Source organism: Hyla sarda, chromosome 3 (assembly GCF_029499605.1).
Source record: "Hyla sarda isolate aHylSar1 chromosome 3, aHylSar1.hap1, whole genome shotgun sequence".
In the NCBI taxonomy this organism is placed as follows: domain Eukaryota; kingdom Metazoa; phylum Chordata; class Amphibia; order Anura; family Hylidae; genus Hyla; species Hyla sarda.
Genome location: NC_079191.1, coordinates 121,996,072 through 122,021,366, shown reverse-complemented (window position 1 = coordinate 122,021,366; position 25,295 = coordinate 121,996,072). Strand labels below are relative to the sequence as shown.

Here is a 25,295-nt window from a genome sequence, read left to right as displayed (position 1 = left end):
GCCTATCCTGAAGGTATACACTTGTGCTGCACAATAGCGTAATTGGCTGTATAGCTCCAGATGCAGGATATATCCTTAAGCCCTAAACTGCCATCATACTGTTATATGTGACGGTAATAGGCATAACGCATAAAAGGAAATCACAAAATAGAATGTAGCGCATGCAAATTACATGTAAAGAGTCAAAAGGGTGCAATTTTCATGAACTGTCACACTTGCTGGAGTCTAAGTATGCTCATTAGATTGACATCCTACAGCCTGGGATATGTCATTACAGGCCAGCGCTGGCACTTACCAGCACACAGGCAATGCACAGATGAAGCTGAGGCTAGCACACCTCACTCCACTGCCCATGAGTCAGCTATGGCAGGAATTGGCTTGTAATGGTGGACCCCAATCTGCTAGCATTATTTTTATGAAGCTTGTGGGAGTCCAGTGGGTGGTACTAGGTGTGATTGACAGCTATCTTGGTAACCATGCTCATGCAGGGAAAGTTGTCAATCATTTAATGAGACCACGCACTGGACTCCTTAGCAGGAATTTTAACTACTAAGGTAAAAGTTATACTAAATCTGTTTCCACAAACCTGTACATTCTTAGCCTCACTTGCTATATAACATGATACAGGCAGATTAAAAAGCATTTAATGGTGACAGGTTGACTTTATCTGTTGTGAGGGATTATACAAGTAAGCAGATTTAAGATTTTAAAGGGGCAACCATATGAACCCTATCCGTAACCCTTTCATACAAGCATCCTGGCGTGAATTTGATATTCCACTCTCCTATCTTAAAGGGGCACTACGCCCCAAGACATCTTGTCCCCTATTCAAAGAATAGGTGATAAAATGGACCCCCACAATTTCCCAGCTGCACCCAGCTTTCGTTTAGAGTCTCGGGTGCAGTGCAAGAGGCTTGTGACGTCACGGCCATGCCCCCTCAATGCAAGTCTATGGGAGGGGGTGTGGCGGCCGTCACACCCCCTCCCATAGATTTGCATTGAGGGGGCGTGGTTGTGACATCATGAGCGGGGCGTGACCGTGATGTCATGAGCCTCCGGCCCGCATCGCCAGTCATCTGGCATGGAGCACGGATGTCTGGGGTGCCGCAGCCAAGATCGCGGGGGTCCCCATCAGAGATCTTATCCCATTGGACAGGGAATAAGATGTCTAGGGACAGAGTACCCCTTTAAGGGGTCCTGTTGCTTTTGATTGGCTTATGTCTTGTAAAATCATATTTGCTGCTACGCATTTAGTAATAGTGTTACTATGCTAGACTGGTATGAGCGCAATGGCCTCCAGTCTTATGATCAATAGAACAGCATGGGGCTGTGGGGATACATTATCTAAATTGCACGGTACATTCTAGAGTCATGATTTATCACTCAAGGTTTGACATATCTACATTTATTTTAGATAAGAAAGCACTCATTTTAGTCTATTACCTCCTGGCTGTCCTTATTTTGATTTGTGCAAAATATCTTATAATACAAGGTATCCAAGGAGTTACTGGAATCCAATCTGTCAAAACAATGCCGATCTAAGACTTCCAATGTGTGCAAAACTCTGCTAATAGTAACACCTGAAAAATAAGATAGAATAAATTAATTTACCAGGGTCAAGACTTAATATTATTATTTTCTTTTAATATTATAAACAGATATACACAACACAATAGGTGATAATGGGGGTCCACCAGGTTATCTATGCTCCACTAGGGCAGCAATGGAAAGACAGGAAGAGGCTGATCTTGAAGATTCATAGTTTTGATTCTGTGAAAATCTTCCAGAACTCAAAGTCTGTCCTGTATTCTCCCACCCACACACAGTGGTTGACAGCTTTTCCGGTATGTGGTTGTGCTATTTATGGGAACAGCTGTAAAGACCAAAGACCATTCAGAGTGTGCAGCTTACACTGGATTCACACATAGTTAGTATGTTGGTCAAAATTTGGTCAATATTTTTATCCAAAACCAGGAGTGAATTAAAAAATTATGCATTTAAGATTTTATTTGTGTTGGTTTCAAACCTAGTAATACCTTCATACTGTATGGTGACTTAAATACTGACAAGAATATTATGTGGTGTCCCAATACAAGACATGGTCCTGTTCCTGCCTTAAGTCCCCTCAAGAAGAGTCCCTGCAGTCCATGGGGCTCTACTGCAGCTCCCCCTCCCCCTTGCTCATCAGTTACTGTTCATATAAATGCATTGTAAATGTATTGTACATATTGTCTATTCTATATAACGTTGTACAAATGTAAAAATGTACAGGACTTTCCTGGGTCATGTGATACTTTCATGTGATGTACTGGATACAGGACCTACAGGCTTAGCAGCCAATGGGCTTTAGTCAAGCCTCCTTAGTATATAAGGGGCTGTAGTCTCTAAATTCGCCCTCTTAGTTCCTGACTACCAAGCAAGCACAATCTCAGTATATATATATACTAAATGCATCTCATCTAGGCCAAAGCCTAAGGAACCTGCAGCCACTTCAAAACGTGAGTTATCAAGCTCTATCTACAATTTTTAGTGACTACTACTCAACACAAGTATACAATTAGTAGCACAGTGGCCTGCATAAATCTCAATACTACAAGTCCCAGCAAGCCTGTGAGGTATCCTGCATCCCGGTTTCCTCTAGAGAAACTGCATAACTGTAAAGACTGTTCCATAAGAAGTTTAAGTAAAAGTTCCAGTTATTTGCACAACTCCTGCTGTGGACATTCCTTTATTGCCTGCCGTTTTTGGGTTGGTTGTCGGCAGGGCCTCATACAGAAAACAACAACATCCTGGCGGCACGACAAATTAGGGGTTAATAACACCTTGTCCCACAGGGTTAATACCACCAGACCCTGCTACACCGTTGTACCACCTCGGCACCACAATTACGTCTGAACCTAAACTTTGGTTTCTACTCCTTTTCTTTAACAATTCTTCATGGCACTAAGGTTAGAGATTTAGATTGTTTTTAGTTAATGCATTCTAATTTGGTTTTAGTTATGTATTTTTCTTTGAGTTGCTGTGCTACATTCTCCCTTTTCCTAGGATTTAGTCTTCCTAACCCTAAAGTCCACCTGTTTCCATCAATTCTTATGGCTTAGTTCAGTTTCTTGGGGTACCTCAGGGCTCTGTACTGGGACTCATTTTGTTTAGTATTTTTATCAGTGATATTGCATAAGGTCTTGATGTTAAGGTGTTGGTCTTTTTGCTGATGACAAGTGAGGAAGTCTCACTTTACTGAGAGAGTAGTGAATGCATGGAATAGCCTTCCTGCAGAAGTGGTTGCTGCAAAAACAAAGAAGGAGTTTAAAATAAATTGGCCTGGTCCTTAACGACGCAGGACGTATATTTACGTCCTGCGCCGGCTCCCGCGATATGAAGCGGGATCGCGCCGCGATCCTACATCATATCGCGTCGGTCCCGGCGCTCATCAACGGCCGGGACCCGCGGCTAATACCACACATCGCCGATCGCGGCGATGTGCGGTATTAACCCTTTAGAAGCGGCGGTCAAAGCTGACCGCCGCTTCTAAAGTGAAACTGAAAGTGACCCGGCTGCTCAGTCGGGCTGTTCGGGACCGCCGCGGTGAAATCGCGGCGTCCCAAACAGCTGACCGGACACCGGGAGGGCCCTTACCTGCCTCCTCGGTGTCCGATCGACGAATGACTGCTCCGTGCCTGAGATCCAGGCAGGAGCAGTCAAGCGCCAATAATGCTGCTCACAGGCGTGTTAATACATGCCAGTGATCAGCATAGGAGATCAGTGTGTGCAGTGTTATAGGTCCCTATGGGACCTATAACACTGCAAAAAAAAATTTAAAAAAAAGTGTTAATAAAGGTCATTTAACCCCTTCCCTAATAAAAGTTTGAATCACCCCCCTTTTCCCATAAAAAAAATAAAACAGTGTAAAAAAAATAAAATAAACATATGTGGTATCGCCACGTGCGTAAATGTCCGAACTATTAAAATATATCATTAATTAAACCGCACGGTCAATGGCGTACGCGCAAAAAAATTCCAAAGTCCAAAAAAGCGTATTTTGGTCACTTTTTATACCATTAAAAAAATGAATAAAAAGTGATCAAAAAGTCCGATCAAAACAAAAATCATACTGATAAAAACTTCAGATCACGGTGCAAAAAATGAGTCCTCATACCGCCCCGTACGTGGAAAAATAAAAAAGTTATAGGGGTCAGAAGATGACATTTTTAAACGTATAAATTTTCCTGCATGTAGTTATGATTTTTTCCAGAAGTGCGACAAAATAAAACCTATATAAATAGGGTACCATTTTAACCGTATGGACCTACAGAATAATTATAAGGTGTAATTTTTACCAAAATATGCACTGCGTAGAAACGGAAGCCCCCAAAAGTTACAAAATGGTGTTTTTTTTTCGATTTTGTCGCACAATGATTTTTTTTTACGTTTCGCCGTGCATTTTTGGGTGAAATGACTAATGTCTTTGCAAAGTAGAATTGGCGACGCAAAAAATAAGCAATAATATGGATTTTTAGGTGGAAAATTGAAAGGGTTATGATTTTTAAAAGGTAAGGAGGAAAAAACAAAAGTGCAAAAACGGAAAAACCCTGAGTCCTTAAGGGGTTAAGCATGCATGGGATAGGCATAAGGATATCCTTTATATAAGATAGGAACAAGGACTATTTATAGTATTCATAAATATTGGGCAGACTAGATGGGCCAAATGGTTCTTATCTACAATCACAGTCACATTCTATGACTGGTTGCTATGGGCAACTGGTTGACTTTTACTCCACACAATATTTGGTGAATCTCCCCCAATCCACCAAAATTGATCCTCAGCACAGCAGCCAATAACTTTCTGGTTACTGTTTGTCAGTTTCTTGTAGAATAAAATAAAATAAAAACTCTTGGGGGCATGGCTGTTACGCCGAGCGCTCCGGGTCCCCGCTCCTCCCCGGAGCGCTCGCTTCACTCTCCCCGCGGCAGCGCTCCGGTCACGTCCTCTGACCCGGGGCGCTGCGATTCCGCTGCCAGCCGGGATGCGATTCGCGATGCGGGTAGCGCCCGCTCGCGATGCGCACCCCGGCTCCCCTACCTGACTCGCTCTCCGTCTGTTCTGTCCCGGCGCGCGCGGCCCCGCTCCCTAGGGCGCGCGCGCGCCGGGTCTCTGCGATTTAAAGGGCCACTGCGCCGCTGATTGGCGCAGTGGTTCCAATCAGTGTGTTCACCTGTGCACTTCCCTATATCACCTCACTTCCCCTGCACTCCCTTGCCGGATCTTGTTGCCTTAGTGCCAGTGAAAGCGTTCCTTGTGTGTTCCTTGCCTGTGTTTCCAGACCTTCTGCCGTTGCCCCTGACTACGATCCTTGCTGCCTGCCCCGACCTTCTGCTACGTCCGACCTTGCTTTTGCCTACTCCCTTGTACCGCGCCTATCTTCAGCAGCCAGAGAGGTGAGCCGTTGCTAGTGGATACGACCTGGTCACTACCGCCGCAGCAAGACCATCCCGCTTTGCGGCGGGCTCTGGTGAAAACCAGTAGTGGCTTAGAACCGGTCCACTAGCACGGTCCACGCCAATCCCTCTCTGGCACAGAGGATCCACTACCTGCCAGCCGGCATCGTGACAGTAGATCCGGCCATGGATCCCGCTGAAGTTCCTCTGCCAGTTGTCGCTGACCTCACCACGGTGGTCGCCCAGCAGTCACAACAGATAGCGCAACAAGGCCAACAGCTGTCTCAACTGACCGTTATGCTACAACAGTTACTACCACAGCTTCAGCAGTCATCTCCTCCGCCAGCTCCTGCACCTCCTCCGCAGCGAGTGGCCGCTCCTGGGATACGCTTATCCTTGCCGGATAAATTTGATGGGGACTCTAAGTTTTGCCGTGGCTTTCTTTCCCAATGTTCCCTGCATCTGGAGATGATGTCGGACCTGTTTCCCACCGAAAGGTCTAAGGTGGCTTTCGTAGTCAGCCTTCTGTCCGGAAAAGCCCTGTCATGGGCCACACCGCTCTGGGACCGCAATGACCCCGTCACTGCCTCTGTACACTCCTTCTTCTCGGAAATCCGAAGTGTCTTTGAGGAACCTGCCCGAGCCTCTTCTGCTGAGACTGCCCTGTTGAACCTGGTCCAGGGTAATTCTTCCGTTGGCGAGTATGCCGTACAATTCCGTACTCTTGCTTCAGAATTGTCCTGGAATAATGAGGCCCTCTGCGCGACCTTCAAAAAAGGCCTATCCAGCAACATTAAAGATGTTCTGGCCGCACGAGAAATTCCTGCTAATCTACATGAACTTATTCACCTAGCCACTCGCATTGACATGCGTTTTTCCGAAAGGCGTCAGGAACTCCGCCAAGATATGGACTCTGTTCGCACGAGGCGTTTCTTCTCCTCGGCTCCTCTCTCCTCTGGTCCCCTGCAATCTGTTCCTGTGCCTCCCGCCGTGGAGGCTATGCAGGTCGACCGGTCTCGCCTGACACCTCAAGAGAGGACACGACGCCGTATGGAGAACCTCTGCCTGTACTGTGCTAGTACCGAACACTTCCTGAGAGATTGTCCTATCCGTCCTCCCCGCCTGGAAAGACGTACGCTGACTCCGCACAAAGATGAGACAGTCCTTGATGTCTACTCTGCTTCTCCACGTCTTACTGTGCCTGTGCGGATGTCTGCCTCTGCCTTCTCCTTCTCTACAGTGGCCTTCTTGGACTCTGGATCTGCAGGAAATTTTATTTTGGCCTCTCTCGTCAACAGGTTCAACATCCCGGTGACCAGTCTCGCCAGACCCCTCTACATCAATTGTGTAAATAATGAAAGATTGGACTGTACCATACGTTTCCGCACGGAGCCCCTTCTTATGAGCATCGGATCTCATCATGAGAGGATTGAACTTTTGGTCCTCCCCAATTGCACCTCGGAAATTCTCCTTGGACTTCCCTGGCTTCAACTTCATTCCCCTACCCTGGATTGGTCCACTGGGGAGATCAAGAGTTGGGGGTCCTCTTGTTCCAAGAACTGTCTAAAACCGGTTCCCAGTAACCCTTGCCGTAACTCTGTGGTTCCTCCAGTAACCGGTCTCCCTAAGGCCTATATGGACTTCGCGGATGTTTTCTGCAAAAAACAAGCTGAGACTCTACCTCCTCACAGGCCTTATGATTGCCCTATCGACCTCCTCCCGGGCACTACTCCACCCCGGGGCAGAATTTATCCTCTCTCTGCCCCAGAGACTCTTGCCATGTCCGAATATGTCCAGGAGAATCTAAAAAAGGGCTTTATCCGTAAATCCTCCTCTCCTGCCGGAGCCGGATTTTTCTTTGTGTCCAAAAAAGATGGCTCCCTACGTCCATGCATTGACTACCGCGGTCTTAATAAAATCACGGTTAAGAACCGCTACCCCTTACCCCTCATCTCTGAACTCTTTGATCGCCTCCAAGGTGCCCACATCTTCACTAAATTGGACTTAAGAGGCGCCTATAACCTCATCCGCATCAGAGAGGGGGACGAGTGGAAAACGGCATTTAACACCAGAGATGGACACTTTGAGTATCTGGTCATGCCCTTTGGACTGTGCAACGCCCCTGCCGTCTTCCAAGACTTTGTCAATGAAATTTTTCGTGATCTGTTATACTCCTGTGTTGTTGTATATCTGGACGATATCCTAATTTTTTCTGCCAATCTAGAAGAACACCGCCAGCATGTCCGTATGGTTCTTCAGAGACTTCGTGACAACCAACTCTATGCCAAAATTGAGAAATGTCTGTTTGAATGCCAATCTCTTCCTTTTCTAGGATATTTGGTCTCTGGCCAGGGACTACAGATGGATCCAGACAAACTCTCTGCCGTCTTAGATTGGCCACGCCCCTCCGGACTCCGTGCTATCCAACGCTTTTTGGGGTTCGCCAATTATTACAGGCAATTTATTCCACATTTTTCTACCATTGTGGCTCCTATCGTGGCTTTAACCAAAAAAAATGCTGATCCCAAGTCCTGGCCCCCTCAAGCAGAAGACGCCTTTAAACGACTCAAGTCTGCCTTTTCTTCGGCTCCCGTCCTCTCCAGACCTGACCCTTCCAAACCCTTCCTATTGGAGGTTGATGCCTCCTCAGTGGGAGCTGGAGCTGTTCTTCTACAAAAAAATTCTTCCGGGCATGCTGTCACTTGTGGTTTTTTCTCTAGGACCTTCTCTCCAGCAGAGAGGAACTACTCCATCGGGGATCGAGAGCTTCTAGCCATTAAATTAGCACTTGAGGAATGGAGGCATCTGCTGGAGGGATCAAGTTCTCCTGTTATTATCTACACCGACCACAAGAACCTCTCCTACCTCCAGTCTGCCCAACGGCTGAATCCTCGCCAGGCCCGGTGGTCTCTGTTCTTTGCCCGATTTAATTTTGAGATTCACTTTCGTCCTGCCGATAAGAACATTAGGGCCGATGCTCTCTCTCGTTCCTCGGATGCCTCAGAAGTTGAACTCTCTCCGCAACACATCATTCCACCTGACTGCCTGATCTCCACTTCTCCTGCCTCCATCAGGCAGACTCCTCCAGGAAAGACCTTTGTTTCTCCTCGCCAACGCCTCGGAATCCTCAAATGGGGTCACTCCTCCCATCTCGCAGGTCATGCGGGTATCAAGAAATCTGTGCAACTCATCTCCCGCTTCTATTGGTGGCCGACTCTGGAGACGGATGTTGTGGACTTTGTGCGAGCCTGCACTATCTGTGCCCGGGATAAGACTCCTCGCCAGAAGCCCGCTGGTTTTCTTCATCCTCTGCCTGTCCCCGAACAGCCTTGGTCTCTGATTGGTATGGATTTTATTACTGACTTACCCCCATCCCATGGCAACACTGTTATTTGGGTGGTCGTTGATCGATTCTCCAAAATGGCACATTTCATCCCTCTTCCTGGTCTTCCTTCTGCGCCTCAGTTGGCTAAACAATTTTTTGTACACATTTTTCGTCTTCACGGGTTGCCTACGCAGATTGTCTCGGATAGAGGCGTCCAATTCGTGTCTAAATTCTGGAGGGCTCTCTGTAAACAACTCAAGATTAAATTAAATTTTTCTTCTGCATATCATCCCCAGTCCAATGGACAAGTAGAAAGGATTAACCAGATCTTGGGTGATTATTTGCGACATTTTGTTTCCTCCCGCCAGGATGACTGGGCAGATCTCCTCCCATGGGCCGAATTCTCGTATAACTTCAGGGTCTCTGAGTCTTCCTCCAAATCCCCATTTTTCGTGGTGTACGGCCGTCACCCTCTTCCCCCCCTCCCTACTCCCTTGCCCTCTGGTCTGCCCGCTGTGGATGAAATTTCTCGTGACCTTTCCATCATATGGAGAGAGACCCAAAATTCTCTCTTACAGGCTTCATCACGCATGAAGAAGTTCGCGGATAAGAAAAGAAGAGCTCCCCCCGTTTTTTCCCCTGGAGACAAGGTATGGCTCTCCGCTAAATATGTCCGCTTCCGTGTCCCTAGCTACAAGTTGGGACCACGCTATCTTGGTCCTTTCAAAATTTTGTGTCAAATTAATCCTGTCTCTTATAAACTTCTTCTTCCTCCCTCTCTTCGTATCCCTAATGCCTTTCACGTCTCTCTTCTCAAACCACTCATCCTCAACCGTTTTTCTCCCAAATCTGTTCCTCCCACTCCTGTTTCCGGCTCCTCGGACATCTTCTCGGTCAAAGAAATTTTAGCTGCCAAAAAGGTCAGAGGGAAAAATTTTTTTTTAGTGGACTGGGAGGGTTGTGGTCCTGAAGAGAGATCCTGGGAACCTGAGGACAACATCCTAGACAAAAGTCTGCTCCTCAGGTTCTCAGAAGAGGGGGAGACCCAAGGGGGGGGGTACTGTTACGCCGAGCGCTCCGGGTCCCCGCTCCTCCCCGGAGCGCTCGCTTCACTCTCCCCGCGGCAGCGCTCCGGTCACGTCCTCTGACCCGGGGCGCTGCGATTCCGCTGCCAGCCGGGATGCGATTCGCGATGCGGGTAGCGCCCGCTCGCGATGCGCACCCCGGCTCCCCTACCTGACTCGCTCTCCGTCTGTTCTGTCCCGGCGCGCGCGGCCCCGCTCCCTAGGGCGCGCGCGCGCCGGGTCTCTGCGATTTAAAGGGCCACTGCGCCGCTGATTGGCGCAGTGGTTCCAATCAGTGTGTTCACCTGTGCACTTCCCTATATCACCTCACTTCCCCTGCACTCCCTTGCCGGATCTTGTTGCCTTAGTGCCAGTGAAAGCGTTCCTTGTGTGTTCCTTGCCTGTGTTTCCAGACCTTCTGCCGTTGCCCCTGACTACGATCCTTGCTGCCTGCCCCGACCTTCTGCTACGTCCGACCTTGCTTTTGCCTACTCCCTTGTACCGCGCCTATCTTCAGCAGCCAGAGAGGTGAGCCGTTGCTAGTGGATACGACCTGGTCACTACCGCCGCAGCAAGACCATCCCGCTTTGCGGCGGGCTCTGGTGAAAACCAGTAGTGGCTTAGAACCGGTCCACTAGCACGGTCCACGCCAATCCCTCTCTGGCACAGAGGATCCACTACCTGCCAGCCGGCATCGTGACAATGGCTTGGCTATGACACCACACTGATGTCTGCTGAAAGAGCTCCCGCGTTACCGTTGGCTTCTCAGTCTCACGCTAGCATCTTATTGCCTGTACCTTTGGCTCAGATGAGCGGGAAGGCTTGTCTGAGGTCCTGAGCATCAAATACAGCCATTTCTGGCTTTATACAGAGTAGCATTCAACGACTTCTGGCCTCCTCTTCCTTTCCGTTAGCTCTCCCCCTGCAGCTTCACCTTATGGCTCTGCTGCTGCTATGGCTCCGCTGTCCCAAGACTTTTCTCCTCTCCTCAGGACCACGCTACTCCCGCTTTGCCCTCAGCCTCCCTCGGAGCTTCTTGCCTTGCAGACCCAGAGGGCAGCCATTTCTAATAAGCCTGATATTGAAGGTTATGTGACAGGGTTGGAAGCAGTATGTAAGGCTGAGATACACTCCCTGAAGGAAGATATTTATTCTCCATAGAATGTGTCTGGTTTACTCCCCCTTTCTGCCACTTCATTTTCATCATTAGATTTGATGACCCGGTGTTTCCGCCTGTGGTGGGTAGGGATCATTCCTTGTGTGGTCTGCTTTTGAGGGTGCCCAGATTGGTCTGTTCTGGGTAGGCAGTTCATCTCTTCCTTCATTTGCATCAATGCAAGAACCCTGGCCAAGGATAATACTGTCCTGGCTAGAATTTTCTCAACTAAAAGCCTTATGGCAGGTGAAGATTTCCAGGGAGATTGTAAATGTTAGACCTAAGGCCCTTGAGTCTCTTCTCCTCCAACAGTCTGTTCCTTTGCTACTTTCAGGGTCATCTGCCAGCTTTACTCTATTCTCTTGGGTTTGGATGCTGACCCTGTCCTTAAGCATGTGCAGGCCTGGGAGCGGGAAATGCCTATGGCGTTGTGTTGCAGGTTAATCTGTTTGGCACTGGGGCTTTTCTGGCAAGAAGTTTTTGGTATCTACTCCCAGGTCATCGGTTCTGTTGTGGATCCTTTTACGGCCGTAGCCTTACTGTCTCTTAAATCAGGCCTGCTGAAATCTGTTATAAAAGATTTGCTCAGACATTTCCTTCCCTTTCTCTTTTTCTAGTTTTCCTCCTTCTGGTCTCTCCTTTTCTTTCTTTTCTACTTTTTCTCTTACTGTACCTCCTCCTTTCTTATATTATATGGTTCTTATGTTTAGTTTTGTGTTATTCTCTCCATGTTGTTGTCATTCCTTTTTTTTTTTTTTTTTGTCTGTTTTTCTGACTCAGGGTCTTTAGATGGCCCTTATACTCCCTTGGGGCATCCTATTGCAGAATTTTATTTGGTCCCTCAGAGCAGTCGATTGCTTAGGCCTACAGCCTGATTTTGAATGGTTGACTACCATGTCTTGTTCTTGTCTACAATGCAGTTATCACTTTTGTATTTATTTTGTGTTCCTTTTTTTTTATTTTGCACAAATGTGTCTAATTGTACTTTTGTATTATTATTGTAAAACTATCAATAAAAACAAAAAAAAAATATATATATATCTAAACTCTTTTTTTCTTCAAAATTCTCCTCAATATTTTTCATATGTTTTCTCCTTTCTACTAATGCCTTCCATTCCGGACTGTGTTCAGCATTCTACATCTATCACATCTATCATCCTCCCTATCACATGCCCTTTACTTGACTTCTCCTGCACTGCACCTAATATCTAGAATGCTCTGCTATGATATCTGCTTTCCAACTACTTTGGGACTTATGGGTAATGTCTCTCCTTAAGGAGACTTTAAAGCTCCACTGAGAATTCTGGGAAAATAGGATACGTAAATCAGATCTCACATCACCTTTTCAGGTAGGTTCCCCTTAAAAGCCAGTGTTCCACTTAAATTCAGAGTCTTAGAAACTGACTGGGAATGAATGACAAGCCAAAAATTTCTCCAGGAGGAAATACAGCTGTTTCGCAGTTATTGCCCAAGGTCTCTCACTAGCCAGCCAAAACCCTGCTCTGTAATGATGATGGACAAAACCCTGTTACAGCTGTCTTCAGATTTCTGGCTTGACATACACTCCCAGTCAATTTCTAAGACTTTGAGTTTGAGTGAAACACCGACTTTTAAGAGAAAGTTTATTGAAAATTTGAGAGCTGCTTGTAACATTTACAGTTTAAAGTTGCCCTGTGTGCTAACAACTCGTAAGGGTCCCTGTATTTCTGGCCAAGCTTTCTAGCCACTACACTAACTTCTATAGCATCCACAGACTCCTTTAAGACAGTAGCAGAAGGTCATAATCTTATAGAGTATACTGTAAATATAGATTAGTCTATTGACTTACACACCATTTTTTACCAATCTCTTTTACCGACTCCATGGCTGACTGATTACACAGAAATGTATGTGTCCAATTTGTGACTGCATTTCTCTGAATAAGAAACAATGGCATCGGAATGCATGCTTGTGGTCTTTCTAGTCAAACAGAAATGTTCTAAATGTCATTTATTGGAAAAAACCCCATGAAGCTGTGGAACAACCATCAGAAATTAAAGGTTATTAAAGGGGTTGCCTAATAGAGGGCTTTACCCTTTTCCACTTTATGTGACTCTTGGCAGGAGGGCTGTGTAATGACTTATTTTCCTAACAGAGAAAACTAGCACTTAGAGAGGTTCCTACAACAAAAGCAGCTAATTCTGGGAGCTCCAGAAACATTAACCCCTTCATCAGCTTGTCTCCAATTATACCTTCTATTCCATAAAGGTGTTTACATTTCTATAACAAATCGATGGATAAAATAAAGCTCATATTGATTGTAATTTACTGTATGTCCCACTTCACCTGCAGCTGATTCTTGGCACTTATCAAATGACCATCGGACTTCCACAGCCTGACCCCTTTGTTTAATCTGTTGTTCCACTTCATAAATTTTAGCTCGAACCTAAAAAAAAAAAAAAAAAAAAAAAGAATATTCTGTTGAATAATTATCTTTTTATCTTGTAAAAAAATAATACAACATAACTACAAAACAATTTCTGTATTCTCTCATGACCTTCTATGAAAATAACTGCTGCCTCGCAATGGAATGGTAATACAATTATGAATGCAGACCTTTCATCAGCCACAAGGCAGACAGAACAATCACAGTTCTGGCACCAACTTCTGACTATCTTCTTGTCATTTAATAGGGCTCTGTAGGAATACTGCAATTGCTCCCAAAGCAGAACTGTTTAGGGAAAATAAAAGTGAATACAAGCTGCCAATATTAGTTGCAGAACAGTAAGGACAGCTATAAATGGCTGGTAACCAACACTGAATTCCCAAGAGCAGCAGTGGTTTAGAAAAAAAAAAAACAAATGAAAGAAATTGTATGATTTGGACCCCGACATTTTGGGGTTAAATCCTACTCTTTTCACAAGAGAAGAGGGGGAGATTTATCAAAAACTGTGCATAGGAAAAGTTGACCAGTTGCCCTTATCAACCAGATTCTCCCCCAGAGAGCAGCCAGCAAGAATAGCCCTTATGAGCAGATTCCTCAGCTAATAGTAACTGACTGTGGTGGGATCCAGTAGATACCTAGACTTGAAAATACCTTTATTTGAGTTATTTATTCAAGGTAAAGGCTATGGGCAAAACGGCCTTAAAAGCCATGAAATCATTATATGTGCACTAGCTAAGTACCCGATGCTGCCTGGCTTTTCCCACCTTATCTTTGTGGGAGAGGAAAAGCAACAAAGGAGGAAGCTTTTGTCTTCATATCCCATACATATCCCAACCCCATATCCCGACCCCCCCTTATATTTCTGTCCTCATATCTCAATCTCATATCCCATCTTAAAATCCCGTCCTCATATTCCGACCTCATATCCCGTCCCCATATCCCATCTCCATATCCCGTCTCCATATCCCGTCTCCTAACCCCTCTCCATATCCCGTCCCCATATCCCGACCCCATATCCCGACCTCATATCCCGACCTCATATCCCGACCTCATATTCTGTCCTCATATCCCATCCCCATATATAATCCTCATTTTTATTTCTCACTTCCCATTCTCAGGTGGGGCTGACCTTAGTAAATACCGTGGGGAAAAATTGTTGGGAATTAAAACCCACAAAGAAACCTACACTCCACTCTTAGTAAATCAGGGCCATTGAGTTTTATATATATATATATATATATATATATATATATATATATATATGTCCAAAGAAGCAGCACATCCACCCAGAATTAACGGAGAATGTGTTGGTGCACGCAGGCATCGGCTTGGTTAGGGACTCCAACTTCAATATAAAAGAGAAAAAAACGCAGCACACAAAAAGTGTCAATTTATTCCATCTTAACAAGATATAAAAAATGCAACATCTTCAGGCATAGTAAAATGAACAAACACTGGCTCTTAAATAGCCACAACTGACATCAATCAACTAGTGCAATCATAATCAGTATGAAAAATTTACATAAAATAATGAAGTGCATATACATAATCAGAGCATGTCTGAAATACAGTTCATACATACAAGTAATCAAGGTGCAATATAAATTTATATATATATATATATATATATATATATATATATATATATATATGTATATATATCAGCCCTCCCTCCCAGGTCCCAATTTGAACTCAGTCCAGTAACACCTCAGTTATTCTGGCCAATACAGAAAATGAGATATAATTATTGTGGGTCTCTTGAGTTCAACTGTACTTTTCAATGGTAGTTACAGTGGAAAATGCCCGGTTCTAGTTGTGATGTTAAAGAATGAGCCAAAGATAAATCATGTCAGAACTTTTTCCATCTTTATTTTGTGATCGAACACATGAACAATTTAATTGAAAAACTAAAAACTTTAAGGGGGGGAAGAGAAAAAAAACTATATTCTGGTTGCATAAGTGTACACACCCTCTAATATCAGGGATGTGGCTGTGTTCAGAATTAACCAAACATATTCAAACTCATGTTAAATAGAAGAAATTACACACCTGCCTCCATGTAAAGTGACTCTGGATAATCACAAATAAAGTTAAGCTGTTCTAATAAGATTTTCCTGACATATGCTTAGTTGCATCTCAGAGTAAAAGCCATGGTCCGCAGAGAGCTTCTAAAGCATCAGAGAGATCTCAGTTTTCAGTCAGGAGAAGGATAAAAAGAATTTCCAAAGCATCAGATATACCATAGAACATAATGAAGACAGTTATCAAGTGGAGAAAATATGGCACAACGTAGACATAACTATTCAATGTTAAAAATAACGTCCGTTAATTTACCCGTTTCTTGTGACGGGCAAAAAATTTGTGCATGTCCCGTTACTTCCCCCGTCACAACTAATGTCCGTTAGTCATGACGGGCTATAACGGGTGATAACGGGTAAACAAAAGAAACCATTGACTTGAATGGGGTTGTTTAACGGGCGTTAATAATTATTTTTCAAATGTACGTTTATTAACGGGTGAACTTCATAGTGTGAAAGCACCCTAAGAACTGGATATCCCTTCAAGATTAATAAAAAGACAAAACGAAAACTGGTAAGGGAGGCTTCCAAGTGGCCTACTACAACATTAAAGGAACTGCAGGAATTTCTGTCAAGTGCTGGCTTTGTGCCACACGTGACAACAGTTTCCCATAGTCTTCATATGAATGGGCTATGGGGTTGTATTGCAAGACAGAAGCCTTTTCTTACAAAGAGAAAAGCCAAGCCTGGCTGAAATTTGCAAAAACAAACATCAAGTACCCAAAAAGCCTGTGTGAAAATATGTTATGGTTTAATAATACTAAGGCTAAACTTTTTGGCCATAATTCCAAAATGTATGTTTGTCACAAAGAAAAACCATACCCAAAGTAAAGCATGGGGGTGGCAGCATCAAGCTTTGGGCTGTTTTTCTGCTTGGAATTATGAACAGTTCTAAATACTGGGCAATTTTGGCACAAAACCTTTAAGTGTCTATTAGAAAGCTGAAGATAAAGTTCACCTTTCAGCATGACAATGGCCCAAAGCACACATCCAAATTATGAAAACATGGCTTCACCAGAAGAAGCTTAATGGAACATTTTTGCAAGGGAGAATGTGTAAACCGAACTCCTGGAGAATTGGAACAATAGAACCTTTCTACGTAAATTTGAATAGGCAAGTACAGAAGGCATAGACACTGTGGTGTGATGCTGTATGGTGCGCTGTGGATCAGTGCTGCAACGTGTAACAGTCACTTCTATAACATATTCATAGAGGACAAAGAAAAGAACGGAGCACTGACCAGTCTGTAGCTGCAGGGATCTTTATTCACTTCATGCAATATTCCATGTTAAGGGAGAGCGGACGGCAGGTGAGACTTCGGGAATATTGCATGAAGTGAATAAAGATCCCTGCAGCTACAGACTGGTCAGTGCTCCGTTCTTTTCTTTATCCTCTATGAATATGTTATACAAGAATGGGTAAACATTTCCACTTTTGATGTGCCATGTTAATAGACTCCTGCCCAAAAAAAAAAAAGGTTCTTTAATGAAGTATGAGGTTAAGTGTGTGCACACTCGTGCAACCAGGTTTTTCTTTCCCTATCAAAAAATGTAGTTTGTTTTGCAATTGATTTGCTCCCATTATAGGTCACATTAAAGGGGTACTCCAGTGGAAAACTATATTTTTTTTTTTTAAATCAATTGGTATCAGAAAGTTAAACAGATTTGTAAATTACTTCTAATAAAAAATCTTAATCCTTCCAGTACTTATCAGCTGCTGTATGATCCACAGGAAGTTCTTTTCTTTTTGAATTTCCTTTCTGTCTGACCACAGTGCTCTCTGCTGACACCTCTGTCCATTTTAGGAACTGTCCAGAGTAGGAGAAAATCCGCATAGAAAACCTATCCTGCTCCGGACAGTTCCTGACATGGACAGAGGTGTCAGCAAAGAGCACTGTGGTCAGACGGAAAAGTAATTAAACAAGACAAGAACTTCCTGTGGAGCATACAGCAGCTGATAAGTACTGGAAGGATTAAGATTTTTATATTAGAAGTAATTTACAAATCTGTTTAACTTTCTGACACCAGTTGATTTAAAAAATAAAAAAAAAGGTTTTCCAGTGGTGTACCCCTTTAAAAGGTGGAAAAATTTCTGACACAATTTATCTTTGTCTCATTCTAAAACATCACAAGAATCTGTATAATAACCTGTTATTTTAAGCACACAGATAATGAGCCTGTCGGAAACAAAAACCCACAAACAAAACTACACACCACTTTTCGTAAATGAGGCCCAATGTTTTTCTCATTTGTAACTTAGTACTGTGCCAGATGAAGGACCTGACAAAGCATTGAGTATAGTATATCGCCAGTATATAAGATATTGTCTGTTGCATAAAATAAAAGCCTGTTTATTTTTTAAACGCATCGATCCCTGCTCTGTATATATCTTCCTTTGCAAAGTGCAAATGACCTCAGGAGACCCATAACATTGCCCCTGCTTTTCTGTATGGAGCCACTTCTCACAGTGATACATACCTGTTGATTAAATGGGGAATTTGCACCAGGCATAGGCAGGCTGGATGGGGCGACCTGAAGAAGATCCAGTGGAGAACCTGGATTTGTGTTTTTACTTTCGTTTGTGGAATAGTTCCACACCAAGGCACTTGGACAGCAGAGAGTGATAGTCTGCAGAGAAGAATTCAACAGTGGGTTTCTTTTTGCTATGTTATTATTTACTATACATTACAATCTTACAGTTAGTATTTAAAAAAGAAGTAAAAGCAAACCTCATATCCAAGAAATGCTGTTTCTTTTTTCATACATAAATATTTATGATTGTTATTTATATTGAACTATATATTAAGGAGCTATCTTATACCCCCTTTTGGAAGTCAGTGTTTGACTCCTATAAGAAGCCTTAGAACATGACTGGGGATTAAATTAGTTAAACCAGAAACGTATCTGTTTCAAGGTTGTTGCCCTTCACTAGTACAGAGCAGGATGCTGGCTCGCTGCAGATAGGTCTAATGTTTTGGGACTAAAGGGATAATGTTTCTCCTTGAGAATACCACCATAAAGATGAGTATAAGACATTAATGCTCAATTCTGGGAATTCTGGGAAGAACAATATGCAAAGCAGCTCTCTGACACCACATTTTGAAAGTAGCTTTCCCTTCAAGTCAGTTTCTCCCTCCTATAAGATACCTTAGAACTGAGATTGTGGAGTTTATAAACCAAGCCAGAATTCCCAGTGGGGCATGAATGACGTTTAAAGGGGTATTCTGGCTTTATACACCTTATCCCCTATTCTTTGCATAGGGGATAAGATGTATGATCGCAGGGGTCCCGCCGCTGGGACCCCAAATCTTGGTGCAGCTCCCAGCATTCTGTGGCGGTGACGTCATGTCTCGGAGTCAGCGCCTGGCACAGAATGCTGGGGGCTGCACCAAGATCGCAGGGGTCCCAGCGGCAGGACCCCTGCGATCATACATCTTATCCCTTATCCTTTGGCTAGGGGATAAGATGTTTAAAGCTGGAATACCCCTTTAAGTCTTTACTCTTTTTTATGGCACTCTTCTAAAAAGAGTATAAACAACCAGTTTATTGCAAGGAGGGCTCTGGATAAAGACTGATATAAGTAGACAAAAGAAGTAAAATTTAACATCAAAATCTTTCAACTTTAAAAAAATGGACCCGATCTTCTCTGCAGTCTACAATCATCATTGGAGAAATGTAAGATTCTACCAGGTGCTTCACATTCCTGGGAATCTGGGAAGACTGAGAGAAAAGGAATTACACGTAGGCCCTTCTACACCCTTTCCTATGAAGTAGTACTTTATTTGTTGGGAAATCACACCATCAACCATCCACTCCTTTCTATAATACAGATCAAATAAAGCAGGAATGTGCTCACAAGGGAATGGGAGTATCTCTAGTCTACAGAACAGTCACAGATGTTTCCAGCATTGTAAGAAGTGAATTATATTCCTCTCTGAACATTCATTGTCCACCTCTTCTGCAGTCCATGGGATATTATCTATTCCTTGTATTATCTTTATTTTAAATTCCTTTTACACCTACACGAAAGTGCAAAGTATGTAAGAAAACAGTCCCATGACAAATGCTGAACTCATAACGTTTTAGAGGTAAATATAAAATATTCTTATTTACTGACCTTGATGTGAGAGATTTGTAAATCTACATACAGATTGTTTATTCATCAATGTTCCACAAAGTATTAAAGGATTGAATAATAGAAACACTAAGAGCTACGGTTAGACAGAGTTATGCAAGTTGTCTGTGAATTGCTATAGTACTGAAATCGCATGACTAGATGATATAGTTGCATTACTCAACAGGACCACGTTCACAAACTTTATCTGCAATGTTGCTATAAGGTGTTGGCTGTGTGATGTCCCAGTACGGGATACAGTCCTGTACAGTACTTAGGCCCTGTCAGGTTGAGTGTCTCTGTGTCCTAGGGGCTCTCCTGCAGTGTCTCCCCCATTGTCTCCCCCATTGTATATTAGGTGTGTTATATATAAAAGGACCCTAATGGACCTTTGTGTTAGTCACATGATAATGTGTTCACATGATGTGTTTGTTACCCACAGAGCACCAGCTAATCAGGTGACTTGCAGCTTCTGGCTCAGTCGTCGTCCCCCCCCCCCCCCCCCTTTATAAGAGGGGAGCCATTACAATCTCTCTCTTAGATCCTGAGGTACAGTAAAGACCAGACGTCTCAGAGCTAGTGTCCAGCACATCTGGAGGCCTCAAGCCTAACCTACAGCCACATGCCTGTAAGTCAAGTCTATGTTTGCTGTCACTACCTACAGTCAAGTCTATAGTCAAGGCTATTATAGTCAGTGTGGCTGAGTTGAAGCCTGTCCAAACACTGCAAGTCCCAGCAAGCTGCAAGGACACCTCTGTGTTACTGGACACCTCTCTGGGATCCTGGCCTAGCTTCAAAGACTATTACCACCTGTCTACCTCAGTAAAGCTACCGTTAACCCTAACCTGGTCTTGGACTATTATTACCCTGCTTAACCTAGGGATAGCGGTGCTACCGTTCGGGTGGTTACCGGGAAAACCACACCCTGGCATCACAAACATTTAGGGGTTAATAACACCTGCCCATGGGCTACAACATCTTCCCCATACACCTCACCTTCACACCCCCTGGTTCACCACAGCTGTATCCCTAAGCTTGTGGTAAGTTAACACATAAAAAACTGGATGTAGAAACTTCTGTGACCAGTCATATATATATATATATATATATATACATATACATATATATCTTACTTGTGTTTGCTAAAATCCACATGCATGCTGCAGAAACAACCATGTTAAGATGCATGTAATGTATTTTTGACTCAGAAATCTTTGAAACATATATATGTCATGTGTAAACATTCCCTTGTGAACAGAGAACAGCATTTTGTGAATAACACACTATTACTAAGAGTGTATAAAACAAACACTGCTACTAATCTCTATGCCACTTCCTTTCTGAAACCAAATGCACTGTATTCCCTAAAGACATTCTACTAGTCAGTTCCGCTAATTTAGGTTATTCAGTTTATAGCAGCAACATCTGTGGATAACAGAATGCAGGATACTCAAAGAAGTACAGTATATGCCTGGAATACAATTACACTAATATACACACCAATGCAACATTTAACATTAAAGAAGTTGTACCTACTTGTAACATGCAGCTAAGACCATATACTAATGGACGGTGTTGGGGACAAATCTGAAAATCAGCACAAGGCAGATGGACAGAATTGGCAACTGGTCCTGCAGTACTAGGACTTGGAGCAGATATAGAAGCATTGTTTGGCCCGATCATTACAATGGGTGTATGTACAGTGGCAGGACTAGCGCAATCACTTAGCAGTGCAGAAAGGCGTCTGGAGCAGAAGTAGGCAAGGCGTCGTGACAAATACGCAGACTGTACAAATTCCTCAGAGTGCTGAAAAAAATAAGAAAAAAATGTGTTAATGTGTTTCATTTTCAGTAGGTATTTACTCTTTGGGGATTGGGGGGGCCAGGACTCCTCCAAGTTACTTGCAGCTGCTGGAGCTGGTCAGAAATCGGAAAACAGCCGAACAGCTATTTTATGTAAGTTATGTAACTCCCATAGAGGTAAATGGTAGTGACATAAATAGCACGTCAACATAAACTACTCTGTTTCTGTACATCAGAAATTACAGAAACTGTGTCACGGTGTTACCCTGTTTATGCAACTTCAATTGACATCATTGGAAGTTACACAATTACAAAAAACAGCCCACTGTCAGGACCTCTGTATGTAAATTGAACCTGAGAAATTTGTGATCAAATTAATCCCTATTTTTATTCTTAAAACGAGTAGAAGAACGAAAGGATGCACTCACCCGTAATTCTTGAAGATATGAGACTTTATTGATTCATCGGTGTATCACACAGGCGGGTAGGCGCAGAGGAGAAACCTCACAGCTGTGAGGTTTCTCCTCTGCGCCTACCGTCTGTGTGATACACCGATGAATCAATAAAGTCTCCTATCTTCAAGAATTCCGGGTGAGTGCATCCTTTCGTTCTTCTACTAGTTTTATGAATATTGGCTTCTGCTTCCTTTGGATTGCACCCCGGCATAAACCACAGTGAATGTGTGAATAGGGATAGTCTTATCTATTGGGACTTGTCTTAGCTTTGGACAGCAGTGCCAGACTACATTCTTTTCGTTTGCTTCCTATTTTTATTCTATTGGCCATTTTAATGTGTTCAGTAGATTTCTTCACATGTGCATTTCTCTCAATTATGTCCTTCTTCACCAATTTACGATTGGTAATAAGGAGAGGGGTTGAGCAGCACCTGCTTTCTCTGAATAGGAGTGCATGATACAAACTTACCATGGGATGTCTGGGGTGGTGAAGAGAGAAATAGTCATGTACCCCTGAAAACCTAAACAAGTCCATTATTATTAATTAGTATATTAATAATAATTTTTATTGTATATATGATCATATAATTATTGCATAGAAGTATATATTGTAACATAGTTTTTTCTCATTAAGTGCGTTACACAGCACCTATAAGGAATAGGGAAAGTAGTAAAATTCAAAGTCTAAACTTTGACATTATATTTCTGGCAATGCTATGATGTGTATGAGAAGATTTGCTATTGGTGTTGGTGTTTGTATGAACAATGAGACAATACATCTTTATTGGGGAGTCGTAATCTAAGGCTGATTTCACACTGACAACTCCTAAATTATGGGCTGGAAAAAGCACAACTGTTGCCAGTAAGTCTAGTAAAAAGGTATAAAACCATCTAAACTTATTTATTGGCCATGATACAGAACTACACATTTGATGGATGAATGGCATTATGTCATTTACTCTTAAAATGTTAACACTTAAATGATTTTCTTGGCAATAAGTATAACTCTCTGTTAATAGACCCATATAGAGGATTAATAAATGGTCATTAAACCGAATGAAAGTTAATATGGCCAATGATATCCCTACAACATTCATGTGCATCAGTTTACACCTAGTCTGTAGGAGATTTATTAAAACCTATCAGATCGATCCTTTCATTTTTGAAAAGGCCTCTGAAAACTGAAAGAAACAATCTGATTGGTTGCTATGGGAAACTCAGCAACTTTTCCTCTGGACAGGTTTTGATAAATGTCCCCTATTATGTCTATTGGAGGTTTTGCATTTATGGGGTGTGTATTAACTCATAAGATTTCTTGATAGAGTCAGGATCAAGTGTTCCCAGTGCAGCCATGCAGCTAAGATGACAGCATGGTAAAAAGACAATGGCTTTCTATGATGACCCCCAGCCACCCAGGTTTTCCATATGTAGAGGTTGTGTCGTGTACATGAGTCTGCTTAGATACAAATTGTTCTTATTTAATTCAGATCATTTTAAATTGTGGATGAAATCATATCACTTTGTATGGTGAATAAATATATATATATATATATATATATATATATATATATATATATATAGTAAATTTGAGTAGCTGTATTAGTCCAGTGATGCAGATGCAAATCATAAAATGTTGCAGTATCTTGTAATACCTTTTTTATTGGACTAACAGCATTTTGTAGAGACAAGCTTTCGGGATTCCTCCCTTTATCAAGTCCAAAGCAAATTTGCTTTGGACTTGATAAAGGGAGGAATCCCGAAAGCTTGTCTCTACAAAATGCTGTTAGTCCAATAAAAAAGGTATTACAAAATACTGCAACATTTTATGTTATTTATTTTTTATCCCCACGTTAACATGTAAAGTTAAGCATATGGACCACTTTTCCTTCAATTACAGAGAACGGAGCATGTTCTATCCATATCAGTGCATTCACATGAAGCATATAGTATGTATAGTCCATATTTAATCCTTTACCATCTTATTAATATGATAATATACTTTAAATGTTCATCCAAATGTAAAGTACTATAGAATATATATATAATCATTTTACTGTGCTTTTAAAAGGTACTTGCTAGAGTAATGTGCAGTTAGAAGTGGGCAGAGTGTTTACTTATCATTTGTGATATGATTTCTCTTCCAGAGTAATAGATTTTTATATGGTATCTGAATTAACTTTGCAACTTATGTTATATTGTCATTTGGTTACTAACATAAGTTTATTATGCTTCCTTAATATACTTTTAATGATATTCATTGATTTGTATCATTTTGTTTATTTATTATTTTCAATTAATGAATCTGCATATTTTTATATTACATGTGTATTCTTTTATTATACTGCAAAACTAATTTAATAGCATTATTGACATGAAAAAAAAAATTGATATAGGTCACATATGGGCAGGGATCCCCAACCACGAAGACGGTCCCTGTCTGAAAATGTGCTGGTAGGATCCTGTCAAAATAACAAACTACAGAAATTCAGTCACAGGTCAAGGAATTATCAGGAATAAAAGAAAGTAAATAAACACAATACGATACTAAGGGGAGACAAACACACAGCTAAATAAGAGTTAACAAGCTGAAATCAGAACCGAGGGAACTAGAGAGATGTTGAATCAGAAAGTGAAGGGTTAATCCAGGAAACAGAGCCAAAGTCAGAATGCTAGAAAGAAGGATACAGTACTGTACAGAATGCTAGCTACAGAAGATAATTCTTTCACAGGCAAAGAACACTAGCCCACTGAAGGCTTAAAGGACAAGTCTCACAGTAAAAAATTGTTCAGCCTTTAGTGCAGAAGGTAAAGTAATATAGGTTTGTAAATCACTTCCATTACCAATGCTGCTTAGAAACAAGCTTTTTCTGCATTCTTCTGTCTGACAGGAAATTCAGCTGTTCCAGGTTTTCATGACTTTCGACCCCCTATTCAGGCTGTTATCAGCAGCATCCCGGGGGCCGTGATGTGACAATTACCCAGAAAACCCCTGTGCTGCAGAGAGCTCCCTGTGCTTGGCCTTAGCCCCTCCCATCTGATGAATATTCACACTGTCCTCCCTCTGTTCTGCAGTTATTGGCTGAGCAGCACTGCCTATATGCCGGCTGATTCAGATCATAGCAGAGTCAGCAAACAGGCTGATTCCCTCCCCTCTCCTTGCTAATGTTTTTACACTGAGAACGGAGGAGAGGGGGGAGGGGAGGGAGCTGTCACACTGAGCACTGGGGAGAGAGGAGTGCAGGGCAGAGAAGGGGGGAGGTGATTGTGCCACTGTAAAGCAGGAGGGGGAGGGAGTGATTTTACAGTGTAAAACTGAAGCTTCAACTCCAGGGTCCCTCTCTCTGAGCACTGAGATTACATTTTGTTTCCTCGTGGCCACCCTGCTGTATAGGTGTTACGCCGAGCGCTCCGGGTCCCCGCTCCTCCCCGGAGCGCTCGCTTC

The 25,295-nt window shown here is 42.9% G+C and overlaps 1 protein-coding gene across 3 annotated transcripts in view; it reads right to left on the bottom strand.

Moving 5' to 3' along the window:
* The window catches only part of MED12L (mediator complex subunit 12L), a 627,340-nt gene that overhangs the window by 531,371 nt on the left and 70,674 nt on the right, over nucleotides 1-25,295 (bottom strand). For all 3 annotated transcript variants that reach the window (XM_056564946.1, XM_056564945.1, XM_056564947.1), the window contains exons 8-11: nucleotides 21,134-21,403; nucleotides 17,962-18,111; nucleotides 13,307-13,406; nucleotides 1,444-1,580 (exon numbers count right to left, since the gene is read on the bottom strand). In XM_056564946.1, the coding sequence (XP_056420921.1) occupies nucleotides 1,444-1,580; nucleotides 13,307-13,406; nucleotides 17,962-18,111; nucleotides 21,134-21,403 (657 nt within the window). The remainder of the gene's footprint in view (nucleotides 1-1,443; nucleotides 1,581-13,306; nucleotides 13,407-17,961; nucleotides 18,112-21,133; nucleotides 21,404-25,295) is intronic.